This window comes from Onychostoma macrolepis, chromosome 09, assembly GCF_012432095.1.
Source record: "Onychostoma macrolepis isolate SWU-2019 chromosome 09, ASM1243209v1, whole genome shotgun sequence".
Lineage (NCBI taxonomy): Eukaryota > Metazoa > Chordata > Actinopteri > Cypriniformes > Cyprinidae > Onychostoma > Onychostoma macrolepis.
Genome location: NC_081163.1, coordinates 24523882 through 24548457, shown reverse-complemented (window position 1 = coordinate 24548457; position 24576 = coordinate 24523882). Strand labels below are relative to the sequence as shown.

The 24576-nt window shown below is 37.7% G+C and overlaps 1 protein-coding gene across 2 annotated transcripts in view; it reads left to right on the top strand.

Annotated features, from left to right (window-relative positions):
- galnt13 (UDP-N-acetyl-alpha-D-galactosamine:polypeptide N-acetylgalactosaminyltransferase 13) overlaps nucleotides 1–24576 on the top strand; it is a 142473-nt gene that overhangs the window by 98395 nt on the left and 19502 nt on the right. Inside the window, exon 12 of one of the 2 annotated variants that reach the window (XM_058787983.1) lies at nucleotides 2988–3173. The exons of the other annotated variant lie outside the window; for it this stretch is intronic. Within the exon in view, the coding sequence (XP_058643966.1) occupies nucleotides 2988–3173 (186 nt within the window). Of the gene's footprint in view, nucleotides 1–2987; nucleotides 3174–24576 lie in introns of those variants that run through there. 2 annotated transcript variants of the gene reach the window in all.

The window sequence follows — 24576 nt, the reverse complement described above, 5'->3', positions numbered from 1 at the left end:
CTCAGTGCTGGGGGATGGTGTCCTGTACTTGGTGATGGCTTTCAGGCCTTTCCACACTGAAGCGGAGTCATTGGAAGTGAACTGATCTTCCAGCTTTTTAGTGTAGGTCCTTTTAGCCACTCTAATCTCCTTATTCAGTGTGTTCCTGGCCTGATTGTACAAGACTCTGTCCCCATTTCTGTAGGCGTCCTCTTTAGCCTGACAAAGGTGTCTGAGTTTTGCTGTAAACCATGGCTTATCATTGTTGAATGTTACATAAGTCCTGGTGGGAATGCATTAGATTTTAATATATATACGGCTTACTTTACGACTTAAAATAGTATAGAAAATCTGAAAAAAAATATTTGTTGCATTTACAATTTATTATTATTTCAGTTTATATAGAGGTCTATATAAAGAGGCTCTGCCCCACCTGCCGATATAAACGAGCCACGCCTGCTTGTCGCACAATTTCTGAAACCTGACACACAAACACCAGAACCACACACCAAATCTGCAAAACCATACACTAATTCTCAGCCTTTGACTCATTTCATAAAACACTTTTTGCAAAACACAACACACAATTTTCTATGCAACACAAAAATCTAACAGGAATTAATATTATGGCAAAGGTGTTTGCAAATGTTTGTGAGATGTGTTTGTGTTATTTTGAATGCAGTGCTTCATTTTGCAAGAGATGAGGCAATTTTCTTTTTTTATGTGTGCAATTCTTGGATTTGTGTGTAAAGCTTTGAAGAAAAAGAGGCAAAGTTTTGAAAATGTATGTAAGCAGTTGAAAAAAAAACAAACAAATGTGCTTTATAAGTACTAATAAACAGCCTGTGTGCTAGCATGCTAGTTAATAGTGAGAATTAGTTCTTAAAATAAAGTGTTTCCATAGACCTGAAGCTAGTTGAAAACCTCTGCTCTTAACCACCAGATGGTGGTGTATGTCACATTATTATCCACTTTCTGTGTTTTTGGGATATCTTGTATTTCTTCCTTTTCTTGATATTGATCATCCTGGTGCAGTACTGTGTATTTGAGATGCTGTGCATTTACTGGCCTTGGAAACTGATGAACTATTCTTTCTGTACATATCTTAGTATGTTGGCAAGTGGGAGTATGACTTTAAGGTAAGATCATCTGAATTGTGTTTCGCTGTGTGTTGTTTGAATATTCTGGTAGAGGTGTTTGTGAAGTAGACTCCCACTGTAATTGAGTCTCACTGTGAGTGGTTCAGAAACACAATTGCGTAAATACAGACATATCTGTAGGCCTGTACTCGTATGATATGGCAAGGAGGAATATATTTGTTTACTATACAGCCCTATAACATTTCCACAAGCCTCTCCAGGCATTGATTTTCAGTGACTATAACATAATCAATATCTGAGATTCATTACAGCATTCTCAAGATATCAAGAAACACATACCACATACACCACAGCTGAATAAACAATAAGCTTTAGAGATAGTTGGTGCTATTGATATTTCTGTTAATATAACAGATTACACTTCTTTGTCTGCTGGGTCGATTCTAGTGCTTGTATTTCCAAATAAATGAGTCATTTGATTTAAAAGAGGACATCACACTTGAGCCGTAAGGGACCTTAGTGTTGAATCACAAAGGGGCTCAAGAAATCAGAAGCCGTCTAAAAATAGATCTCTGTCCCCTCGGTGGCTTTGATTTTGATGTTGGACACAAACACGTATCCAGGGTTTGGTTTTCACCTCTCAGCTGTCTGTAATGCAGGGCATTGTACTTATTCTACCGCTTGGAGTCTTGTGCTGCAGGACTTAATGATCAAAATATGAAGAAAGATGATACTGACAACATTTTGCATCCTAGAATCTCACATCATTAAATTGTGATTCTTTTCCCCATTAATCCATAAGCTACTGGCAGCCAGATAGACGGGCATTTGTTTTAAAAATAGCTCTCAGGTTTTTCACACTGCATGTGAAAATTGATGATTTGGGTTTACCGAGATTGAGCCATTTGCTCAGTTTCTGGCACCGTTTCCAATTAAATAGCTATTTTAGAAGGTAAAGAGACATTAATGCAGCATTGCTCCACCTAAGACAGCCCCATTACAGTTTATTTCTGTCATTACCAGACACAAGTGAACACAAACTACACACCCACGCTTATTCCCTGACATTCCAGCCCTACGTTTACATTTCCACATCTGACCTTTTCCCGTGACCCCCATTAGTTTGTGCCCTTGTTTAGAGCCTCTGTGTGTAGATATACTGTACAGTGGAGTCTGAGACCACATTGAAAATCTGGGATTCAAAAGCCAAATTTAAACCTCGAAATAAACAAGTTAACATGGATCATCAGGCTTTGTCCATGTCAGCTCAAGTACTGCTGTCATTAATGGAAAAATAAATAATTAAATTTTATTATTTTTATGTATTAAAACAGAGGAATTTTCATTTGAGGTCTCAGTCTCTTTTATTTAACTTTTGGACACTTAATTGCATATAAAAATGAATTATAGTTTAAATTTATATTTAATCCAGTTAGCTGACCTTTTAGAATGCTTTTTCTTTTTTCCTTTTTTTTTTCTTTTTTAAAGTACATTTTCATATGTGATTTCATCATTATAACTTCTGTTGTCTTTGTAATATGGTTTAAAGTGCCAAATGTACTGACAAGTCTTTATGGTAAACTAAAATATACTTTAATGTAATTTATATTGAAATGTGTATCTCATGTATTTGTAATATATTTGTAACTGCACATTAGTAATGATGAATATAGTATTAAAATATATTGTCTTTAAATGTAATACTGAAACACTAACATTAAATTCTAATCAAGTATTTTACATGTGCTTTAATGTTTTAGTCAGACTTTAAAGAAAGTGCACTTCTTTAAAGTCTACTTCTATTAAAACAAAGATTTATAATGTAAACGACTGGGACACATTTTGACCTCCTTATCATCAATACCCATACCTGGTTTATTGTCGTCATGTTTTCATGGAAACCATCAGAAACGCACCTTCCTGCACATCATCACCCAGTCGTGTCTGACCATCAGTCGGCTGGAGGACGGGACATACGGCCCAACGGTGGAGTACTGTGACGATAGCCCCCTTCAGGCCTGGATCCTCCGAAACTTCACCCGACAGGAGGTTTTTAAGAAGCTGTACTACAGCCCAACTGATTACTTTCTATAACTACCACAACTTCCTGTTGATGGCAGGTCAGTTTTGAAAGCACCAGTAGCCCAATCCAAAATCAACCTCTAGAGGTGAGGAGGGTGTAGGTAGTTATTAGAGCTGTCTTAGTGAATAGTGTGCTTTTCCCCACATTCATATAATTGTTGAGGGAACTATCAGGTGTATCTGAAAGCCTGAGTATCTTGCACATGATTCTGGGTTTAGTTTGGCTGTTACTTTAGTTTGTCTCTCTAGTGTTTTTGAGCTTTGTATATGTAAAGATGTCATGAATGGACTGGGCATGGGGTAGTTTCAGGAAATGGTGTATTATTTCATTTAACCCTCAAGCATCCTTCATGACAAGTTTGGGAAAAATCATTTTGACTAGATTCAGCAAATTTAAGTGGTTGGAGAAAAAAAACAAACACAAACAAACAAACAAACAACAACAAACAAAAACAATTTTGTCACACCCATAGGAACCCATAGGAAATAATAATTATAATTATTAATAATTAATAATAATTAGGGTCTCTTAACTAGTTTCTTATTAGCATGCATATTACTAGAATATTAGCCATTTACTAGTAGTAATTAAGCACATATGTGACCCAGGACCACAAAACCAGTCTTAAGTGTCAATTTTTCGAAATTAAGATGTATACATAACCTGAAAGCTGAACAAATAAGCTTTCCATTGATATATGGTTTGTTAGGAAAGGACAATATTTGGCCGAGATACAACTATTTGAAAGTCTGGAATCTGAGGGTGCAAAAAAATCAAAATATTGAGAAAATCGCCTTTAAAGTTGTCCAAATGAAGTTCTTAGCAATGCATATTACTAATCAAAAATTAAGTTTTGATATATTTACGGTAAGCAATATACAAAATATCTTCTGATTTTTGGCATAAAATAAAAATGAATACAAATTTTGACCCATACAATGTATTTTTGGCTATTGCTACAAATATACCCCAGCTACTTAAGACCGGTTTTGTGGTCAAGGGTCACATATTAATGCCTTATTCTACATGGCCTTATTCTACATCCCTAATTCTAACCAATACCTAAATTTAACAACTACCTTACTAACTATTAATAAACAGCAAATTAGGAATTTATTGAGGGAAAAGTCGTAGTTAATAGTGAATAAGTGTTCCTTATTCTAAAGAGTTACCTAATTAATACTTAAAATAAAAAAAAATAAAAAATGTATACTTCAAAGTCAGATCAAAGTCCTACTGCAAGATTTGTTGATGCTTCCAAACAAAACATGTCTCAAACATGCTACTTGTTAGGATTATTGTTTATTCTTACCCATTTAACTTTTTTGAGTTAATGAAATTTGATGTTTTTTTTGTGTTTTTTTTGTTAGAAATAAATGATTACGGTGTCTTCCATCTTTGTGCAGTCTCACCCAACACAAATGTTTTTTTTTAAACAATTTCTACAATTTTAACTTGTGATAATCTGAAACTTAAGAGGTTAAGTTTGTTACAACAATGGTTTATTGATTTCAGTATTATGAGTAGTACAGCCATATAGTGGCTATTGATATTTTTTATACTTTTATGTCATATGTCACCAGATGTCACCAAGTCACCAGATTCTTAGGTTTTGGCTGTCTGAACTTAATGGATTGATTTATTTATTTATTTCAGAAGTAAAAAAAGTATTAAATATAACATAAAAATAAGTATATTTTACATAAAAATGGTACTTTTACAGGTAAATAAATAAACCCACCAAAAATCACACAAAAAAGCATAAATTGATAGTTTTTATTTTATTTAAGACAGTGATATGACATTTATTTAAAAAGTTAAATTGAAATCACACATGAGACCTTCGTGCCCACATTTGTCCAGGAAGGACCAATTAAGGGATGCTACTGTATATGAAGGATGCTTGAGGGTTAAAAAGGTTACTGCTGAACACTAGCCAACAATCTCACTTCTCCGTAGAGGAATTAGTTAGTGTTTTTAACAGCTCTTGTAAAGCTATTTTAGATTTTGTAGTTCCAATTAGAGTAAGAAAGCTGAAACCTTCTTTAGCATTGCTAAATGAAGAAATAAGAAACTTAAAGAAATAATGCAGTAAGTCAGAACGGAAGTGGAAAAAGGATAAACTTATCAGACTCAAATCTGATGTCCACTTATCTGTGTAAAATTAAGGAAGCAAGAAACATATTTTTTCAGACCTGATTACTAAACAGGGACATAATCCAAGAATACTTTTTAAAACTATTAATTATATTATAGGTCCTTTGCCGAGCCAGGCAGTTGAATCTACTCCAGAGAATTGCAACGCCTTTTTGAATTACTTTTATAATAAAATAGTGGAGATTAGATCGCAGTTTAATACTGATTTCAGAGATCATGATGTTGAGTCGTGTCCATCTTCAACATTTACTCATTTTAATGAAATCTCTTTGTCTACCTTGGAACTCATTGTTGTACTTTCAAAATCCTCCTCCTGTCCTTCTGACTGCCTTCCTACTTGGTTTTTAAAAGCTGTATTTCACACGGTTGGTCCAGATATTTTAGCTGTTATTAACTGTTCTTTGTCTTCTGGCATTCTTCCTGCATGTTTTAAACATGCCACTATTTATCCATTATTAAAGAAGGCTTCTCTAGACCCCTCCAATTTAAGTAATTTTAGACCTATTTCTAAGCTTCCATTTCTGTCGAAGATCTTAAAAGTTGTGTCAATGCAACTAATTTCGTATATGAATAATAATTAGAATCTTAGAAAAATTTCAGTCTGGTTTTCGCTCTCAACATAGCACTGAGACTGCCCTGGTTAAGGTTGCTAATGACCTACTGCTTGCAGCCGATGCTGGCTTGTACTCCGTTTTAATCCTTCTTGATCTTAGCTCAGCCTTTGACACAGTGGACCATCATGTCTTGATCAACCGTTTAAAAACTTATGTTGTTATCAGAGTTGTAGCACTGGATTGTTTTTTCTTATTTGTCGAATAGGTCTTTTTCCGTAGCGCTTGGAGATGACTCCTCTTCTCGTGCTCCTTTATTTTGTGGGGTCCCTCAGGGATCTATTTTGGGTCCCGTTCTGTTTACTATCTACATGTTATGACATTGAGTTCCACTGCTATGCAGATGATACGCAATTGTATGTCCCTGTAATGCCTGGTGTTATTGATACATCCCATATTATGTCATGCTTCTTCGAAATCAAAAATTGGAAGTCAAATTTTTTTTTTGCAGTTGAATGACTCCAAGTCACAAGTGCTTATTATCCCATGCGTTCCCAGTAGTGCTAGTATTAATAATCTCTCCTCTAGTCTGGGTGCCTTATCTAATAATGTTCGAAAAGAGGCTCGCAACTTAGGTGTAGTTTTTGACTCGGAACTGTCCTTTGATGTTCAGGTAACTAAAGTGGTGCAGTCTTGTTTTGCTCAACTGAGGCAACTAATGAAGATAAAGTCATTCCTTTCTTTGGCAGATTTGGAAGAAACCTCCAAAGATTGCAGCTGATTCAAAATGTTGCTGCTAGGCTTTTAACATGTACTAAGAAAAGAGACCACATTACACAGATTCTTGCTGCTCTTCACTGGTTGCCTTTGAGTTTTAGAATTGATTTTAAGATTTTGTTTCTTGTTTTTAAAGCCTTGAAGGGTCAGGCTCCTGTCTATATTTGTGATTTATTAACTCCTTATGAGCCTGATCACTGCTTGAGATCCTCCGGTAGGGCTCTATTAATGGTTCCAAAATCTCGACTTGTTACCAAAGGTGACCGTTCTTTTGCTATCCGTGCGCCTAAGCTTTGGAACTCCCTGCCTGGGGATATTAGGCAGGCTACTACTGTATCCTCTTTTAAGACTCTTAAGACTCATTTTTATCATATGGCTTTTTCTTAATTTTGATGGTATTTTCTGTATTTTGTTACTGTACTGATCTTTTTTATTGTAAAGCACTTTGTAACTTTGTTTTGAAAGGTGCTGCATAAATAAATGTTTACTTACTTTTTCTACCAGACATTTGGGGACCAAAATATACATGAATTTAAAGAATGTTAGCTGAAATAAATGTATTTAAAAGAAAAGTAATACATATGATACAAAAATAACACTGGACAGAGTTACATGTTCTTCATTAAAATTATGTATAATTTAAAATTTACATTTACATTTAGTCATTTAGAAGATGCTTTTATCCAAAGCGACTTACAAATGAGGACATTAGAGACAATCAAAACCAACAAATGAGCAACAACATGAAAGTGCTATGACAAGTCTTGGTTAGCCTAACGCAGTACACGTAGAATTGTTTATTTTTTTTTAATTTTAAATAAAACAAGTAGATAAAATATAAAAAAAACAAACCTAGTGTTTTTTTTTTATTTATTTTTTTTTAAATATAAGAAACAAGTAGATAGAATAGAAAAAAAGAAAGCTAGTGTTAGTTTTTCAAGAAAAGCTAGCAGTTAGAGAATAAATATGCATTTGACAGAGGGTCAAATGTATTTATTTTTTTTTTTATAAAAAGAAGACCGATAGATAAAATAGAATTAGAATAGAGAGTGCTAGAGTTAGAGGGTCAAATAAAGATGGAAGAGATGTGTTTTTAGTCGTTTCTTGAAGATGGGTAAGGATTCAGCTGCTTGGATTGAGTTGGGCAGGTCATTCCACCAGATGGGAACAGTTAATGAAAAAGTCCATGCAAGTGATTTTGTGCCTCTTTGGGATGGGACAATAATGCGTCGTTCGCTTGCAGAACGCAAGCTTCTAGAGGGCACATAAGTCTGAATTAATGAATTTAGGTAAAGGGGTGCAGAGCCAGTGGTGGTTCTGTAGGCAAACATTAATGCCTTGAATTTAATGCGAGAAGCTATTGGTAACCAGTGCAAATTGATGAACAGAGGTATGACGTGCGTTCTTTTCGGCTCATTAAAGATTAATCTTGCAGCGGCATTTTGGATTAATTGTAGAGGTTTGATGGAACTGGCTGGAAGACCTACCAAGAGAGCATTGCAATAGTCAAGTCTGGACAGAACAAGAGCTTGAACAAGGAGTTGTGTTGCATGTTCCGAGAGAAAGGGCCTGATCTTCCTAACATTGTATAAAGCAAATCTGCAGGACCAGGCAGTTTTAGCAATGTGGTCTAAGAAATTCAGCTTATCATCAATCACAACTCCAAGGTTTCTGGCTGTTTTTGAAGGAGTTATGGTTGATGAGCCTAACTAGAAGGTGAAATTGTGATGAAGTGATGGGTTTGCTGAAACTACAAGCAGTTCTGTCTTAGCTAGGTTGAGTTGAAGGTGATGGTCCTTCATCCAGCAAGAAATGTCTGTTAGACATACTGAGATGTGAGCAGCTATCGTCAGATCATCAGGATGGTTTGAGAGAAAGAGTTGAGTGTCATCAGCATAGCAGTGGTATGAAAAGCCATGTTTCTGAATGACAGAACCTAGTGAACCTAGCCATGTAGACAGAAAAGAGAAGTGGTCCAAGAACTGAGCCCTGAGGCACCCCAGTAGCTAGATGTTGCGACTTGGATACCTCACCTCTCCAAGATACCTTGAAGGACCTATCTAAGACCGTTATATGTTCATGGTATATCCTATCTTTTTTCGTAGTTATCACTGAACAAATATGCTGTGTTTAACTAAGATAATTATTTTTTTATGATTATAACATTTATTTAAATATCTTCTAACAGTCGGAGCCGATACCCTTGTATTGTATATGTTACGGGGCTGACGAGACATGAGACGTGCGGAACCATATGCAAGCTTTATTTGACAAGAGACGTGGTCATAACCAACATGATCTCACAGAATTCCGTGTAATGTTCACGGACTTAATTAACCTCCGAATCTGTGGTGGCATCAGCGAACAACAAACAAATAACCCCGACGGCTTTTTCATCATAGCCGGTGACCACGCAAACTTAAAGACAGTTTTGCCAAAGTTCTACCAACATGTGAACTTTGCAACAAGGGGAAATAACACACTGGACTTTGTTTATACAATAGAGAAAAATGCATACAAAGCTGAACCCCGCCCCCACCTTGGGTACTCGGACCACATCTCTGTTATGCTAATCCCAGCATACAGACCACTTCTGAAACTCACCAAACCGGTTCAAAAGCAGATCACGGTATGGCCAGAAAATGCCACCTCAGCACTGCAGGACTGCTTCCAGGACACAGACTGGAACATGTTTAAAGAGGCGGCCACCTACAACAACCACACAGACCTACAGGAGTACACTGAAACTGTGACTGCTTACATCAAAAAGTGCATAGATGATGTGACAGTCACTAAGACCATCACCACACTTGCCAACCAGAAGCCATGGATGACAGCAGAGGTTCGTGGGCTGCTAAAGACCAGAGTTGAAGCATTCAGATCAGGAGATAGAGCAGCCCTCAAAACAGCAAGAGCCAATCTGTCTCATGGCATCAAGAAGGCAAAACATCAGTATGCTAAAAAAATCAACAACAACTTCAGCGACAGTAAAGACACTCGGACCCTGTGGCAAGCCATTCAGACCATCACTGACTACAAGGCCCCGCCACAGGCCAGTGACGATGACACATCCCTACCAGAGGCACTCAACCACTTCTACTCACGATTTGAGATACAGAACGACAAACCTGCACAGAAACTACCCACATCTCCAAACGACCAGGTACTCTGTCTCTCCCCAGCTGATGTAAGGAAGACCCTATCCAGGATTAACCCACGATAGGCTGCGGGCCCTGACAACATACCTGGACGTGTACTGAGAGACTGTGCTGCACAGCTGACGAATGTCTTAACAGACATCTTCAACACCTCGCTGAGCCAGGCAGTTGTCCCCACGTGTCTCAAATCCACCTCCATAATCCCAGTACCAAAGAAGTCACATGTGTCCTGTCTGAATGACTATCGTCCCATAGCACTGACCCCAATCATGATGAAGTGCTTTGAGAGGTTAGTCATGCATCACATCAAGTCCAGTCTCCCAAGCACGCTGGACCCATTCCAGTTTGCATATCGTCCAAACCGTTCCACGGACGATGCAATATCCACCACTCTCCACCTAGCTCTTACTCACCTGGAACAGAAAGACTCCTGTGTAAGAATGCTGTTCATCGACTTCAGCTCAGCATTCAACACAATAATTCCACAACAGCTCATCCATAAACTAAACCTGCTGGGCCTTAACACCTCCCTCTGTAATTGGATCCTGGACTTTTTAACTGCAAGACCTCAGTCAGTCCGTATCGGCCGCAACACCTCGAGCACTACCACACTGAGCACAGGTGCCCCACAAGGCTGTGTGCTCAGCCCACTGCTCTTCACGCTGCTGACCCACGGCTGCACTGCCAAGTCCAGCTCCAACCACATCATCAAGTTTGCTGATGACACAACTGTGGTAGGCCTCATCAGCAACAACAATGAAACGCACTACAGAGAGGAAGTACATGTCTAGAGGAAGTGGCACAGCTGGCTGAATGGTGTGGTGCTAACAACCTGTCCCTCAATGTGGGTAAGACAAAAGAGGTTGTGATGGACTTCAGGAGAAACTCTGTTGACCACCCCCCACTGACCATCGACGGCTCAATCGTGGAGAGAGTCGGTAGCACTAAATTCCTGGGGGTGCACATCACAAAGGATCTCACCCTGGACCACCAACGTCACGTCACTCAACAAGAAGGGACAACAGGGCCTTTACTTTCTCCGTCGGCTGAAAAGGGCAAGTCTCCCTCCACCCATCCTCACCAGCTGCATCACTGTCTGGTATGGGAACTGCAGTGCTGCTGACCGCAAGACCCTACAACGGACAGTGAACACTGCCGCAAAGATCATCGGTGCTCCTCTTCCCTCCATCCTGGACATTTTCCTTGCACGATGCTCCAGCAAGGCCTCCAGCATCGTGAAGGACCCCACCCACCCCTCCCACAACCTATTCCAGCTCCTGCCATCAGGAAAAAGGTACCGGAGTATCAAAGCTCGTTCTGTCAGATTGCTCAACAGCTTCTTTCCCCAGGCTGTGAGAGCTCTTAACTCCAATCTCCCTGTCCCCGCTCTGAAACCATGAACACCTCAGCCCCCCAACTCATAAATAACTATTGACAAATTTCTCCTAAGTGCAATTCTGGGTGTGCTACACACAGGTGAGTGGTGGGCTATACAAACCACCTGTAGTAACGCACTCGTCCCACTATATGCACACTAGACACTTTCTATAAACACTCCCTGCAACAAAGACTTAATAAGATAATATATGTTTACTTGAATATTGCACTACAAAATAATGTTTACTGGAACATTGCACTATGCGCTGCTTCCCACAAAATCTCTCTTCTGAACAATTTAATGTAAAAAATATATATTTCCTGCACAATTTCATGTACAAATATCTCTTTAGCACTATTTCATGTACAGTATTTATGTAAAGTTCTTGTACAGTCTCAGTTTGTGTATGTGTAGTCAACTAGGTATAGTAGTTATAGTATTTATAGTATATGTATAGTCAGATGGTTAAACTGTTGTATAGCCCTATTGTTTTTTTTTTTTTTTTTTTTTTATATATTTGCATTGCTGTATCTGTATCTCATGTCTAACTAGTATGTAGCACCGTGGTCCTGCGAGACACGACATTTCGTTCCACTATATGTCCTCACATGTAGCAGAATGACTCAACTTGACTTGACTTGACTTGACGATGTGAGTGAGTGCAGGTACAAATGCAGGAGAAATGGCTTGAAGGAGATGAGATGGAATAGGATCAAGCGGACAAGTAGTAGGATGACTGGAAAGGATGAGTTTAGAGACTTCTGTCTCAGAGAGTGGAGAGAAGGATGTGAACGAGTGTATGTTTGTTGGTAAGATGTGTTTGACAGATTGTGGTGTGGAAAATTGTGCAATGAGGTTTGTAATTTTATTAATGAAAAATGTGGCAAAGTCGTCAGCTGTTAGAGCTGATGAAGGAGGGGGAGGAGGAGGACAAAGGAGGGAGGAAAATGTTTTAAAGAGCCTGCATGCGAGAGTTAGGCGAATTGTTAATTTTGTCATGATAGTATGTCCTTTTAGCAGTGGAGACATTAGCAGAGAAGTCAGAGAGGAGTGATCGATATAAATTAAGGTCAGTAGGATTTTGTGATTTGTGCCATACCCTTTCTGCAGCCCTGAGCTTAGAACGATATTCGTGGAGAACATCAGATAGCCAAGGGGCAGAAGGGGTGGTACGGGTTGGCCTGGAAGATAAGGGGCAGAAAGTATCTAAACAAGATGTCAGAGTGGAACAGAAAGTATCAGTAGCACCGTTAGCATCAAGAGATGATAACTGTTTAGGGGGAGGAAGGAATTGTGTTATATTTAAATATAACACAATGTATTTTATTTAAAAATAAAATCTCAAGTCATGGGAAGACGCACAGAACACAAATTCCTTCCTGAGAATGAACTTCACATAGATTAATTTAATCTTAATTTGTGAAATAGTTTTGTGGTTATAGTATTTATTGAATGTGAGGCCTTTTGATGTGAAATTGGTTTATGGAGCTCAGGCTGTGATGCGAGTCCACATTCAAGGCAGGTTTCCATGCATTTAGGAGCAATTATTACTGACCTTTTGAGAGAAATGGGAGGGGACAGCAACTCAAAGACACACAAATGCAATAACAGACATCACAGGAGCTGCTAGATATATACTATTTCAAGGCCCTTCAGAGCACCTTTGTGTCAAATTAAATTTCATTTGAAATGTGTTTTTATTACATAAACATTTTATGGTGAAATGAAAATTTACTGTTAGCCACCATGGCCACCTCTTCCAGCTATTATTTAGCATCAGATCAGAGAAGGTGGTTTTATTTAAGCTTGATTATCTGTTCGTGGTGGATTGAAATGGGCCTGTCTTTGTTTACAAGCTCTTTTGAAGTAATCTCATTGTGAAGGTTTCTTTCATGGCCTGGGCTTGTGGAGACGGACCCTTTGCATTAACATGCTCTCATGGCAGCTGCGCTCAGCACAGACAGAATGAGGGGTTTTTATTGTCTAAACCCTGAATTTGAATGGCCACTCCAGCATTTTTAATCTGCATTTTTTTCCGGCATATGTTTGGCCACCAACGCTTCATTAATGCTTGTGTCTTTATGTGTGTTTTTCGTTTCATCAAGCATTAGCAAATGAATGATGGCAGTACAGTATAATTTTACACATGGATACACACTATCTTCCAAAGGATACAACATTTATTGTTTTGAATTTCTGAATTCATATTCAATTTACTGCCAAATATATCACACATTCATGCACATATACATATATACAGTGTATATATACATAATCCACTTTTTTGTTTATCTTTGGTATTTATATATTACATTACATTACATTACATTATATTATATTACATTATGGACGCACCGAAATGAAAATTCCGGATGCGCTTGGCCGAAATCCGAAAATGCTTTGCAATGATTATTTTTATTAAACAATATAAAGTAATTTTGTAAGACTTTTTAATTTAACTCAATAGTTTTAATGATACTGAATTTGAAAAACACAAGCTAATAAAATATCCACAATTTTACTGGAAGTAACAATAATATTGGACAGAATTTATATTAATATTGGTAACACTTTACAATAAGGTTCATTAGTTAACATTAGTTAACTACTTTAGTTAACATTAACTAGGTTAATAAATGCTGAAGAAGTGTTGTTCATTCTTAGTTCATGTTAATTTCAATATTTACTAATGCACTATTAAAATCAACATTTGTGCCTGTTAACAGTTAATGCACTCTGAATTAACATGAACTAACAGTGAACGTATTCTCATTAACTAACATTAAGAAAGATTAATAAATATTGTAATAAATGTATTGTTCATTATTCGTTCATGGTAGTCAATACATTAACTAATGGAACCTGACTGTAAAGTGTTACCTTAATATTAAATATTACATATCAATATATTTTTATTCAATTCTTTGCAACAGAATAAGATATAACTTTTTTTTAAACTAATTATCCAGATAATGTATAATCCTACAAAGCTATTATTATTAGAGCATGCGAGCAGAGCAGAGCATCAGGGTAGCTCATTTTACAAGCGTTGCCATGTTGCAGCACAGTAGCGCTAATGCAAACAGGAACAAGTATACTATATAGAAACACACATTCATAGAGCAGAACATTGAGCGGCGCGTCAAACCGTGCAGTGACGAACCTGCACGCCAAACACTGCCGGTGTCCTGATATTTTCCTACCCGTCAGATTTTCCTACCAGGTCTTACTGCGCATGCACACATCAATATTGCATGCTTTTTCTCATATAATACATACTTACTGTATTTGCATTACTGTAAGGGTAGGTTTAGGGTTGTGGTAGGTGTAGACTTTAATAAAGCATAATTTGACAGGTAATATTTTTCATTGTCGAATTGTACTACCTACTGTTTTAATGGGAGGTAGCAAAATCTGACAGGGTAGCACAAATCGACAGAACATGGGGTGGGGCGGGGTGCGCCATATATTACTAAATATATTGTTTTTGGCTCGTTTTATTCTGCCATTTTTCTCTTTCGGCCCGAAAACCGAAAATTCGGTGCATCCCTAATATATGCATGAAAAGAGGTTATAATAAATTTACAGTGCCGTGAAAAGGTTTTTGCCAAAAAGCTGTCCAAACCTACCTGGCCCTGCGTAAAAAAATTAATTGCCCCTCTTGTTAAATTATGAAAGAACTGTGATTAACCACATTATTTTAGAAAGCTGAGTTAAATTACACTAGCCAAACCCAAGGCTGATTACTGCCAGACCTGCTGAATCAAGAAATCACTTAAATAGAACCTGTCTAACAAAGTAAAGCATGTTTAAGAGCAACACATCATGCCGCGATCTAAAGAAATTCAAGAACAGATGAGAAACAAAATAGTTGACATGTATCAGTCTGGAAAGGGTTATAAAACCATTTCTAAGGCTTTGGTACTCACTTGCCTCAATTAAGGCAAAACATTTGGCAAAAACCTTTTCACACTGTTCTGGCACGGGGCCAATTTCCATCATCCCGTGGACCTCCCAGACACCACAGGACTGTGCTGGAGGGAAGGGATCCTCCGGTGTCTGGAGAGTGTCCAGCCCTGAGCCAGGACCAGCCCGCCACCGTCCGCGGCTCTCTCTCACCAGTCGCTGTCCGTGGACCACGAAAGCCCGCCGTCAGCGGGGGAATTCACGCCGCCGTTCGCGGCCCAGGCAAGCCCGCCGGCAGAGAGTGTGGCAAGCCGTCCGGCAGAGACTGTGGAAAGACCGCCGGCAGAGAGTATGGCAAGCCCGCCAGAGAATCTCAAGTGCCCGCCAGTGCCTGCTCCTCGCAGTTGCCCGCCAGTGCCTGCTCCTCGCAAGTGCCCGCCAGTGCCTGCTCCTCGCAGTTGCCCGCCAGTGCCTGCTCCTCGCAAGTGCACTCCAGTGCCTGCTCCTCGCAAGAGCCCTCCTACGTCTCCGCTGGTCCCGTCCAGCTCTTCGTCGTTCCCGCTGGTCCCGTCCAGCACCGAGCTTCCAGAGTGCCCCCCTGTGCCTGCGCCACAAAGGCGCCTTCCTTTCTCCGCGCCTCCAGAGCGCCCCCAAGAGTCTCTGCTGGTCCCGTCCAGCTCTGCGCCTCCAGAGTGCCCCCAAGATTCTCCGCTGGTCCCGTCCATCACCGCGCTTCCAGAGTGCCCCCAAGAGTCTGCGCTTCCAGAGCGCCCCCCTGTGCCTGCGCCACAAAGGCACCCCCAAGAGTCCGCTCCCCCTGAACCCCAGCCCAAAACTACCTCTAATTTCCCAAATACATTTTTTTGGGGGGTACTTGTTCCGGTACTTGTTTGTCATCATTAGTTAATTAGTCTCCAGCCGTGGTTGATTGTTCCCCACCTGTTTCAGTTCTCCTCGTTTGATTTCCTTCTGTTTATAAGCCCTGTGTTTCCCTGTCTCCATGTCAACTGTTAAACGTCATTTTGTGTGTACCTGTGACCCCTGTGTGTTTGTCAATAAAGTCCTTGTTCCGGAGTTCCTCGTCTCCTCTTTCCCTGGCTCAAGAGGATCGTGACAATAAGCTTATGAAAACATGTAACTTTTTTATAACTTTTTAGAAAGAATAGTTGTTTGCACTTCTTTCTTTCTTTTGTTTCTTTCTTTCTTTCCCTCCCAAATATAAAACCCATTACAGACTATATCTCAAATAACTTGGCAGATGCATTTTAAATGACACTTTTTAAAAAGTCCTTATATGTTGTGTATGTAATCATCTTAGGATATAATCAACCTCTTCTTCAAGCACCCTTGTATTATAGAAGAATGATACATGTTTTATGTTCTTGGTAAAAGAGGCATGAGTTTGAAGGAGTGTTATCGACTTTAGTGAAGAGCTCACAGCTGATGCTGTCATTAAAGCGATGCTGTCTGTGTTCTGCTCAGATGTACACAGATAAGTGTCTCACACAGAGATCTCTGTAACCCCCCTCACACTGATACTACGTCCGTCACTGAGAACCACGCAGTCTTTGGCTGCCATCGTAGAAAAAACATGTCTAATCTAATGGCTTCATATATTACTGCTTATTATCTTCCTCACCTCCATCCATTTCCCCACCTTACTCTTACCAAGGACATTGGGTAACACTTTATTTTGATGGTCCGTTTTGAGCATTCTGTTGACAATAAGTAAATTTACATGTCAACAAATTCTCATTAGAGTATTAGTAGACTGTCTGATTAATATCTGCTAACTCTTTGTTGTGACGGTGTCCCAGCAGACATTCGACTGACTATAAGTAACTTTGCAAGTACGTGTCAACTTATTCTAACCCTAACCTTACCAGTCTACTAATACTCTACTAACACTCTATTGAGAGCTAGTAGATACAGATGCATCTCAATAAATTAGAATGTCGTGGAAAAGTTCATTTATTTCAGTAATTCAACTCAAATTGTGAAACTCGTGTATTAAATCAATTCAATGCATACAGACTGAAGTAGTTTAAGTCTTTGGTTCTTTTAATTGTGATAATTTTGGCTCACATTTAACAAAAACCCACCAATTCACTCACAATCTCAACAAATTAGAATACTTCATAAGACCAATAAAAAAAAAAAAAAAAACATTTTTAGTGAATTGTTGGCCTTCTGGAAAGTATGTTAATTTACTGTATACTTGGTAGGGGCTCCTTTTGCTTTAATTACTGCCTCAATTCGGCGTGGCATGGAGGTGATCAGTTTGTGGCACTGCTGAGGTGGTATGGAAGCCCAGGTTTCTTTGACAGTGGCCTTCAGCTCATCTGCATTTTTTTGGTCTCTTGTTTCTCATTTTCCTCTTGGCAATACCCCATAGAGAATCTTCAGGTCTGGTGAGTTTGCTGGCCAGTCAAGCACACCAACACCATGGTCATTTAACCAACCTTTGGTGGTTTTGGCAGTGTGGGCAGGTGCCAAATCCTGTTAGAAAATGAAATCAGCATCTTTAAAAAGCTGGTCAGCAGAATGAAGCATGAAGTGCTCCAGAATTTCTTGGTAAAGGGATGCAGTGACTTTGGTTTTCAAAAAACACAATGGACCAACACCAGCAGATGACATTGCACCCCAAATCATCACAGACTGTGGAAACTTAACACTGGACTTCAAGCAACTTGGGCTATGAGCTTCTCCACCCTTCCTCCATCTTTTTCTTCCACACTTTTCCCTTCCACTCAACATTCTGTTAACATGCTTGGATACAGCACTCTGTGAACAGCCAGCTTCTTTGGCAATGAATGTTTGTGGCTTACCCTCCTTGTGAAGGGTGTCAATGATTGTCTTCTGGACAACTGTCAGATCAGCAGTCTTCCCCATGATTGTGTAGCCTAGTGAACCAAACTGAGAGACCATTTTGAAGGCTCAGGAAACCTTTGCAGGTGTTTTGAGTTGATTAGCTGATTGGCATGTCAACATATTCTAATTTGTTGAGTGAATTGGTGGGTTTTTGTTAAATGTGAGCCAAAATCATCACAATTAAAAGAACCAAAGACTTAAACTACTTCAGTCTGTGTGCATTGAATTTATTTAATTCACGAGTTTCACAATTTGAGTTGAATTACTGAAATAAATGAACTTTTCCATGACATTCTAATTTATTGAGACGCACCTGTATATAGCGCTTTTAACAATACAGATTGTGTCAAAGCACTTAACAGTATCAAATTGGAGGACAGAGTGTCAGTAATGTATAATGATAAGATTAAACACTCAATTTTCAGTTAAAGGCATTTCATTATTGAATTCAGAGATGTCATTGTCTAGCTCAGTTTAGTTTAAATAGTATCTGTACAATCAAATCGCCGATAATCGCTAGAAATTAAGTGTCCCCAACTGAGCAAGCCAGATGCGACAGCGGCAAGGAACCAAAACTCCCTCTGTGACAGAATGGAGAAAAAAAAACCTTGGGAGAAACCAGGCTCAGTCGGGGGGCCAGTTCTCCTCTGACCAGACGAAACCCGCAGTTCAAAAGTTTATATAGTCAACAATGTGTTAAAGGGACCGTCAAAATAAAGTGAAACCGGACATTGTGTTACTCTCAAACATACAGCATTAACACATTTACAAACTTTTGTCCAGTTCACTAGATTGCTACAATATCCACCTTATTTTGCTACTCAGATGCACACAATTTTCTCTGAGTTAGTAAATGGGGAAAACAATTTGTGCTACAAACCAAATAATTGATGATTACCATAATAAATGAAATGATATAACAACTACCGGTTTGCAGTATCAAGCAGCATACCGGACTGTTATCAGTACAGGTAAAATAGCTGGAAGTGGATAACCCATTTTTTTTTTTTAATTTGTTTTATTAGTATTTTTTATATATATATATATATATATATATATATATATATATATATATATATTAATATTGGCCATTTTACAAAATACTGATAACTTTTTTAACTATAAAAGAAGCCAATATACAGTAGGTGTAACAAGAATGAAACCATGCAGACCTTATCTGATGTGGTAAAAAAAAAAGAAAAAAGAAAAGAAAGAAACTGTGAAAACACGGTAGATATATGTCTGTGTGCAGATTTTTCAGCACTAGCTGATAACCGACACAAAATGCACAAATAAAATAGTGAAAAAAAAAAAAAAAACATTTAAAAAGTTGGAAAATTTTATAATAAAATGTAAGATTAAGCAGAGTGTAAATAAATACATAAATAAATAGATCTGGGCATAGGCATCATTTGCTGATAAATTATGTATATGCCCAGATGGTATTTTGTCTTCTTTCCACATTATGTCAGTGAAAAAAAAAGAAAAAAAGAAAAAACCTGGTCCTTGTACTACTGATATCAGTGAAGTGAAGTTTTTGTCATTTTTGTTGTGTGTTTGAGTTACTGGCATGCAGGAATACTCTATCTGATATGCTGAACAAAACTATAAAAAAATGTAAGATTTCAGAAGCTCTTTGTTCATTATACAGACTTTTTTCATTTATTGCGCATGTTGAATTTAAGAGAGTCTGTTGTTGTTGATTCCAGTGGTCAGGTATATTAGGTAAGGGACCTAATTTGAATCTGAGTTCTTCCAATGGGGGAAATATTTCAGCTATTATGATATAATAACATTTTTGTAATGGAGTTTTGTTGTTGTTGTTGTTTTTATTAATAAATACAAATTAAATTGCTTTTTGCATACAGCAACAGTTTACTCATTTTATTAACGTTAAGTAAAAATTAAGTATGTAATAGGGTAGTGATAAACTGAGTTATAAGTATATATTTAGATGTTGGATGTAACAGAGCCACTGGATGTGCAGCTGGAAGGATCAGAATGATGTGAAAAGTGATTTTAAATTTCATCAGGAATTGTTTAACAACACAGCACAGTTTAAATGCATGTAGTTTGATACATTCATATGGAATTTAATTTGAAAGCATAACACCTAAAGAAACTATTTAAATAACATCAGTTAAGCAACCATTTTTATAATAGAACTTAAATAAACTGATTGCAAACATGAATTAAAATGCATATTTTTCATAATAGTTTGAGAATTATGAGCTGGTTGAATGGAGATGGTGGATTATGGCCTTATATTGCATTTTTTCAGCATATCAGTCTCTGTCGTGCTTATGCTTGACAGGCTGTGGGCTCATGAAAATTAGCTTAAAGCTTTTGTTTTACGCGAATGGCTATATGGGTACACACACACACACACACACACACAGACACAGACGCGCGCATCTGGTTTGCTATCCTTGTGGGGACTCTCCATTGGCGTAATGCTTTTTCTACTGTACAGACCGTATATTCTATTGCCCTACACTTAAACCTACCCCTTACAGGAAACTTTCTTCATTTTTTAGATTTAAAAAAAAAAAAACTTAATTCTGTGTGATTTTATTAGCTGGTTTACCCGTGGGGACCTCAATTCAGGTCCCCACCGTGACACGAGTCCCCATGAGTATTCAGGTTTAAGTCCCCACCTGAATAGGAAAACAGGTACTCACACACACACATGTTCGTTTTTGTGAAAAGTGGGGACATCCCATAGGCGTAATGGTTTTTATACTGTACTTATTGTATGTGCTATTGCCCTACACCAACCCTACACCTAAACCTACCCATTACAGGAGACTGCATTTCAGCTTTCCCCAAAAAAACCTCACTCTGTATGATTTATAAACGTTTTGAAAAGTGGGGACATGGGCCAATGTCCTGAAAAGTCACCTTCACCTTGTAATACCTATGTCATATCTTTGTCATTATACAAATCTATGTCCTGCCTTTTCACAAAAACACGCACACACACACACACACACACACACACACACACACACACACGATTCAGGTAAGCAGGTGCAAGTTTTTAATAGTTTACCTAGTTTGATATTCATCACCCTCACACTCTTTCTAAATGAATACTTCTCTATAAATTAGGGGTGTCAACGTTAACGCGTTAAAGCATGCGGCATCGGCACAAGTGGCTATTTTGAAAATACAGTCGCGGGAAAAAATTACAGAGCCGTGGGTTGTGGTTTTTTGGGCTACTTTTATAATGTACCGCGGCCGCCCAAAGTGTATATAGACAAATAAAAATAAAAATAGATCCTTTTACTAATGTGTATTATACTTGGAATGTATACCTGGCAACTTAAGAACGGAGAGGTGGTTGTAACATCACAAACAACGTGAGTTTCAGCCAGAGCATACATGTTAAGGCTTTTACACAGAAATAAACATGACAACAGCCTCTATAGATTATATAAGATAATAAACACACGATTACGATAGGATATTTGTATGTGATTTTCTTGAGTTGAATGTGTGCATTTGAAATGCTAATTTGTGCAGCGATATAAAAGGCTATAAATAGCACATTTTAACAACAGTAAATGACCAAATTCCACATGTGATCGTAAAAGGAAGTTATTACAAACACTCGATGGTGGTTTGAAGTGAGTTATGAGTAAAAGTGTACTATTAATCTCATAAATTGTCTTATGAAGCATGATGCTAATATTAGCTCTAATGCAGCTGCAGAACAGGTCCAATTCTTCTTCATAATGCATTTTGTCATAATACTTAACGTGAGGTCGCAAGAAAATGTTTTGCTGTATTTATTTAGAAATACTTTTGATAATAGTTGGGTAAATGTATACTGCGATGTGGCTTGGTAAACATTTTATTGCCAGTTTAAAGGCTGATTAATGTCTGAATAAAAACAAAAGAATAATGATAAAAGAATAAGGATTATGTCTCATACCTGGCGGAAATGTGAAAGGTTATGTTTCCTTAAACAAGTTTCTCATGCATTTCTTTTTAAACACATTTCCAGGTAAATCCTAGTATTTTAAATTTGCGATTAATCATGATTAATCACAGTCCATGATTGTGATTAACGCGATTAAATTTTTTAATCGATTCACAGCACTACTATAAATGTTTATCACAATGTTCATGCTGCACATACAGTTAAAGCAGACAGCAAGCAAGGGTTGTCAAGCTTCAAAAAGCACCATACAAGTATCATAAAAGTTTTTGACTTGTGTGCTGTATTCCAAATCTTATGCATCATACAATAGCTATCTAGTAATCAAGGATTCTTGTTTACTGAAAATACAAATTTCAGCAGGTCTGAATATGTACAAGTGCAAATTAATTTTGTCCTTGCACTAAAGTGCTATTGAAACAGGAACGACCGAGAGCTCTGTGAGAGCTCTAAAACACAACACATGCTGCTTGTGTGCGGATATTAACTAGCTGCTGTTCATTATGAACTCAAAATGCTCAGTGATTCATACCAAACCTGAGACTGCATGCGGTCAACTCATTTGTCATGCTGTGTGCTGTGTGCTGCATGAACTGTAAAATAGTGTCAGAGTCTGAGCAGTCTACAGTTGAGGAGAGGCAGAACAGTGCATATTCTCACCTATCTCTCAGTGTGAGACAGTGACTGATTACCTTCATTCAGAGCTGTTGAGGACCAATCACCCGCAGGCTCCAGGCTTTTTGGAAGGGTATCTGGATTCAGCAGGGCAGCAGCTTTCATTATTCGCCTCTGGAGTTCTGCTGGATGGCACGATGCTTTCAGAGGCTATGTTGAATACCTACTCTGAAGACTCAAATAGCTAAACAGGGTTAAATTTGAGCCACCAAAATTATGTCTCATTAATCTTTAAAGATGCAAGATCCTTTACCACACAATTAGAGAATTTGATAAATAAAATGTATACTTATTGTATGTTCCTTGTCATTTTGAAACTATAAGATTTTACAGTGTGACTGGAAGGTTTTGGAAATTCATGTAAATTCTAATACTTTGCAAATGAGACCATTTATTTTCTTTCTTTCGTTCTCTCTTTCAATACAGTATTTAAATAATTTTATAAAATAATTATTTGGGCTGTGTTAGACCTAGTCTAATAAGTAAAAAAAAAAAAAATTCCCAAGCCTTTACTGAAGAAAACAATCAGTAATAAAATAAAAAGAAATTAAGCAAAGTCATCAAATAATAACTGCTTAGTCTACACTATATGGATTAAATATGCTACAAAAGTTATTCAGTCAAAAGCTGTATTAGACTGATGCATGGATTGAATAAACTTCTAACACTTTAGAATAGGGAATACATATTCACTATTTCCCTGAACAAAATTCTAATTTACTGCTTATTTAGTTAGTAAGGTAGCTGTCAAGTTTAGGTATGGGGTCAGATTAAAGGATCTAAAAATATGGTCTTGCAGAATAAATAATTAATATGAGATTTGTAAGTACTAATAAACAGTCAGTATGCTAGTAATATGCATGCTAATAAGCAAAAAGTTAATAGTGAGAAATAAAGTGTTACCAATATACTTACTGAATGGTTTGCAACTGGGGTGTGATCTCAGTGAACACCATTCACAGGTTCACAAAGATCATCACCTCCAAATTGGTGAACCATTGGAATCTCTGATTGGAATTTTGAAACAGTTGTGATGTAACTAATTGTGTTGTGACCTCGTTTACTGAAATCATGTGACTTTGGCAGTTTGATACGCTCTCCGAGTCACTGGTTCAAAACAAATGATTCGCAAAGGTTTCGAAGCCTCATGAAGCAGTGCTTCGAAAGCTTCCATCATTACTTTGAGTCCTGCAGATACATTTACATACTGTGATTTAAACAATATAGCAAAATATGTGATGCTTCAATTGACCCTTTGCAGGTAGCTTGATTGACAGGTGATCTGACCAATCATAAAGCCGTGGTTTGATTGTAATATATCCACGGTTGAAGTGGAAAAAATGGAAGTGCTGGTACTCACCATACAACCCCCCCCCCCCTGTTAACCCTTTTTAACTGCCAAGTTAAAAGGGTTAACTTGGCAGTTTTAATTTTACATTTAAAGTATCTTTTCATTTTTTAAATAATTTCAAATATCAGTAAACAACATTTCATGTTTAAAATATCAAAACTTTATTTATGCATTTGTAACTGAAGGTTAAAGCATTCCATGTCCCTCTAAGCTGCATTATCATGTCAAAATACATCTAGGCCTAAATGCCATAAACTTCTGCAAAGATGAATTTTCTTGATACTGATTTAATTTGTTTAGTAACAGCCTAAATTTATTATTATTATAATTGATTGATTAAATGTAAGAATTTGACTCAAAAGATGATGCACACTTTTAGAAAAAATGGCTTTATTAGATTCATGCCCATATAGGTTAAAATCAATTAAAAATTATTGGATTTCTATCACTGCTGTGAACTGACCACACAGAATATGAAGAATATCAAAAACTTTAGGAGTCAGCTGTCCACGGTAGTCCTTAAGATATCCGCACAATAACACCCTCCGCAAACTATTGTCTAATTATCTTTAAAGATAAAATCCCGAAAAATATTGAGAGATAATTGTTTTGGTCAATATCTCACACCCTTAGTAGTTAGTACTGAC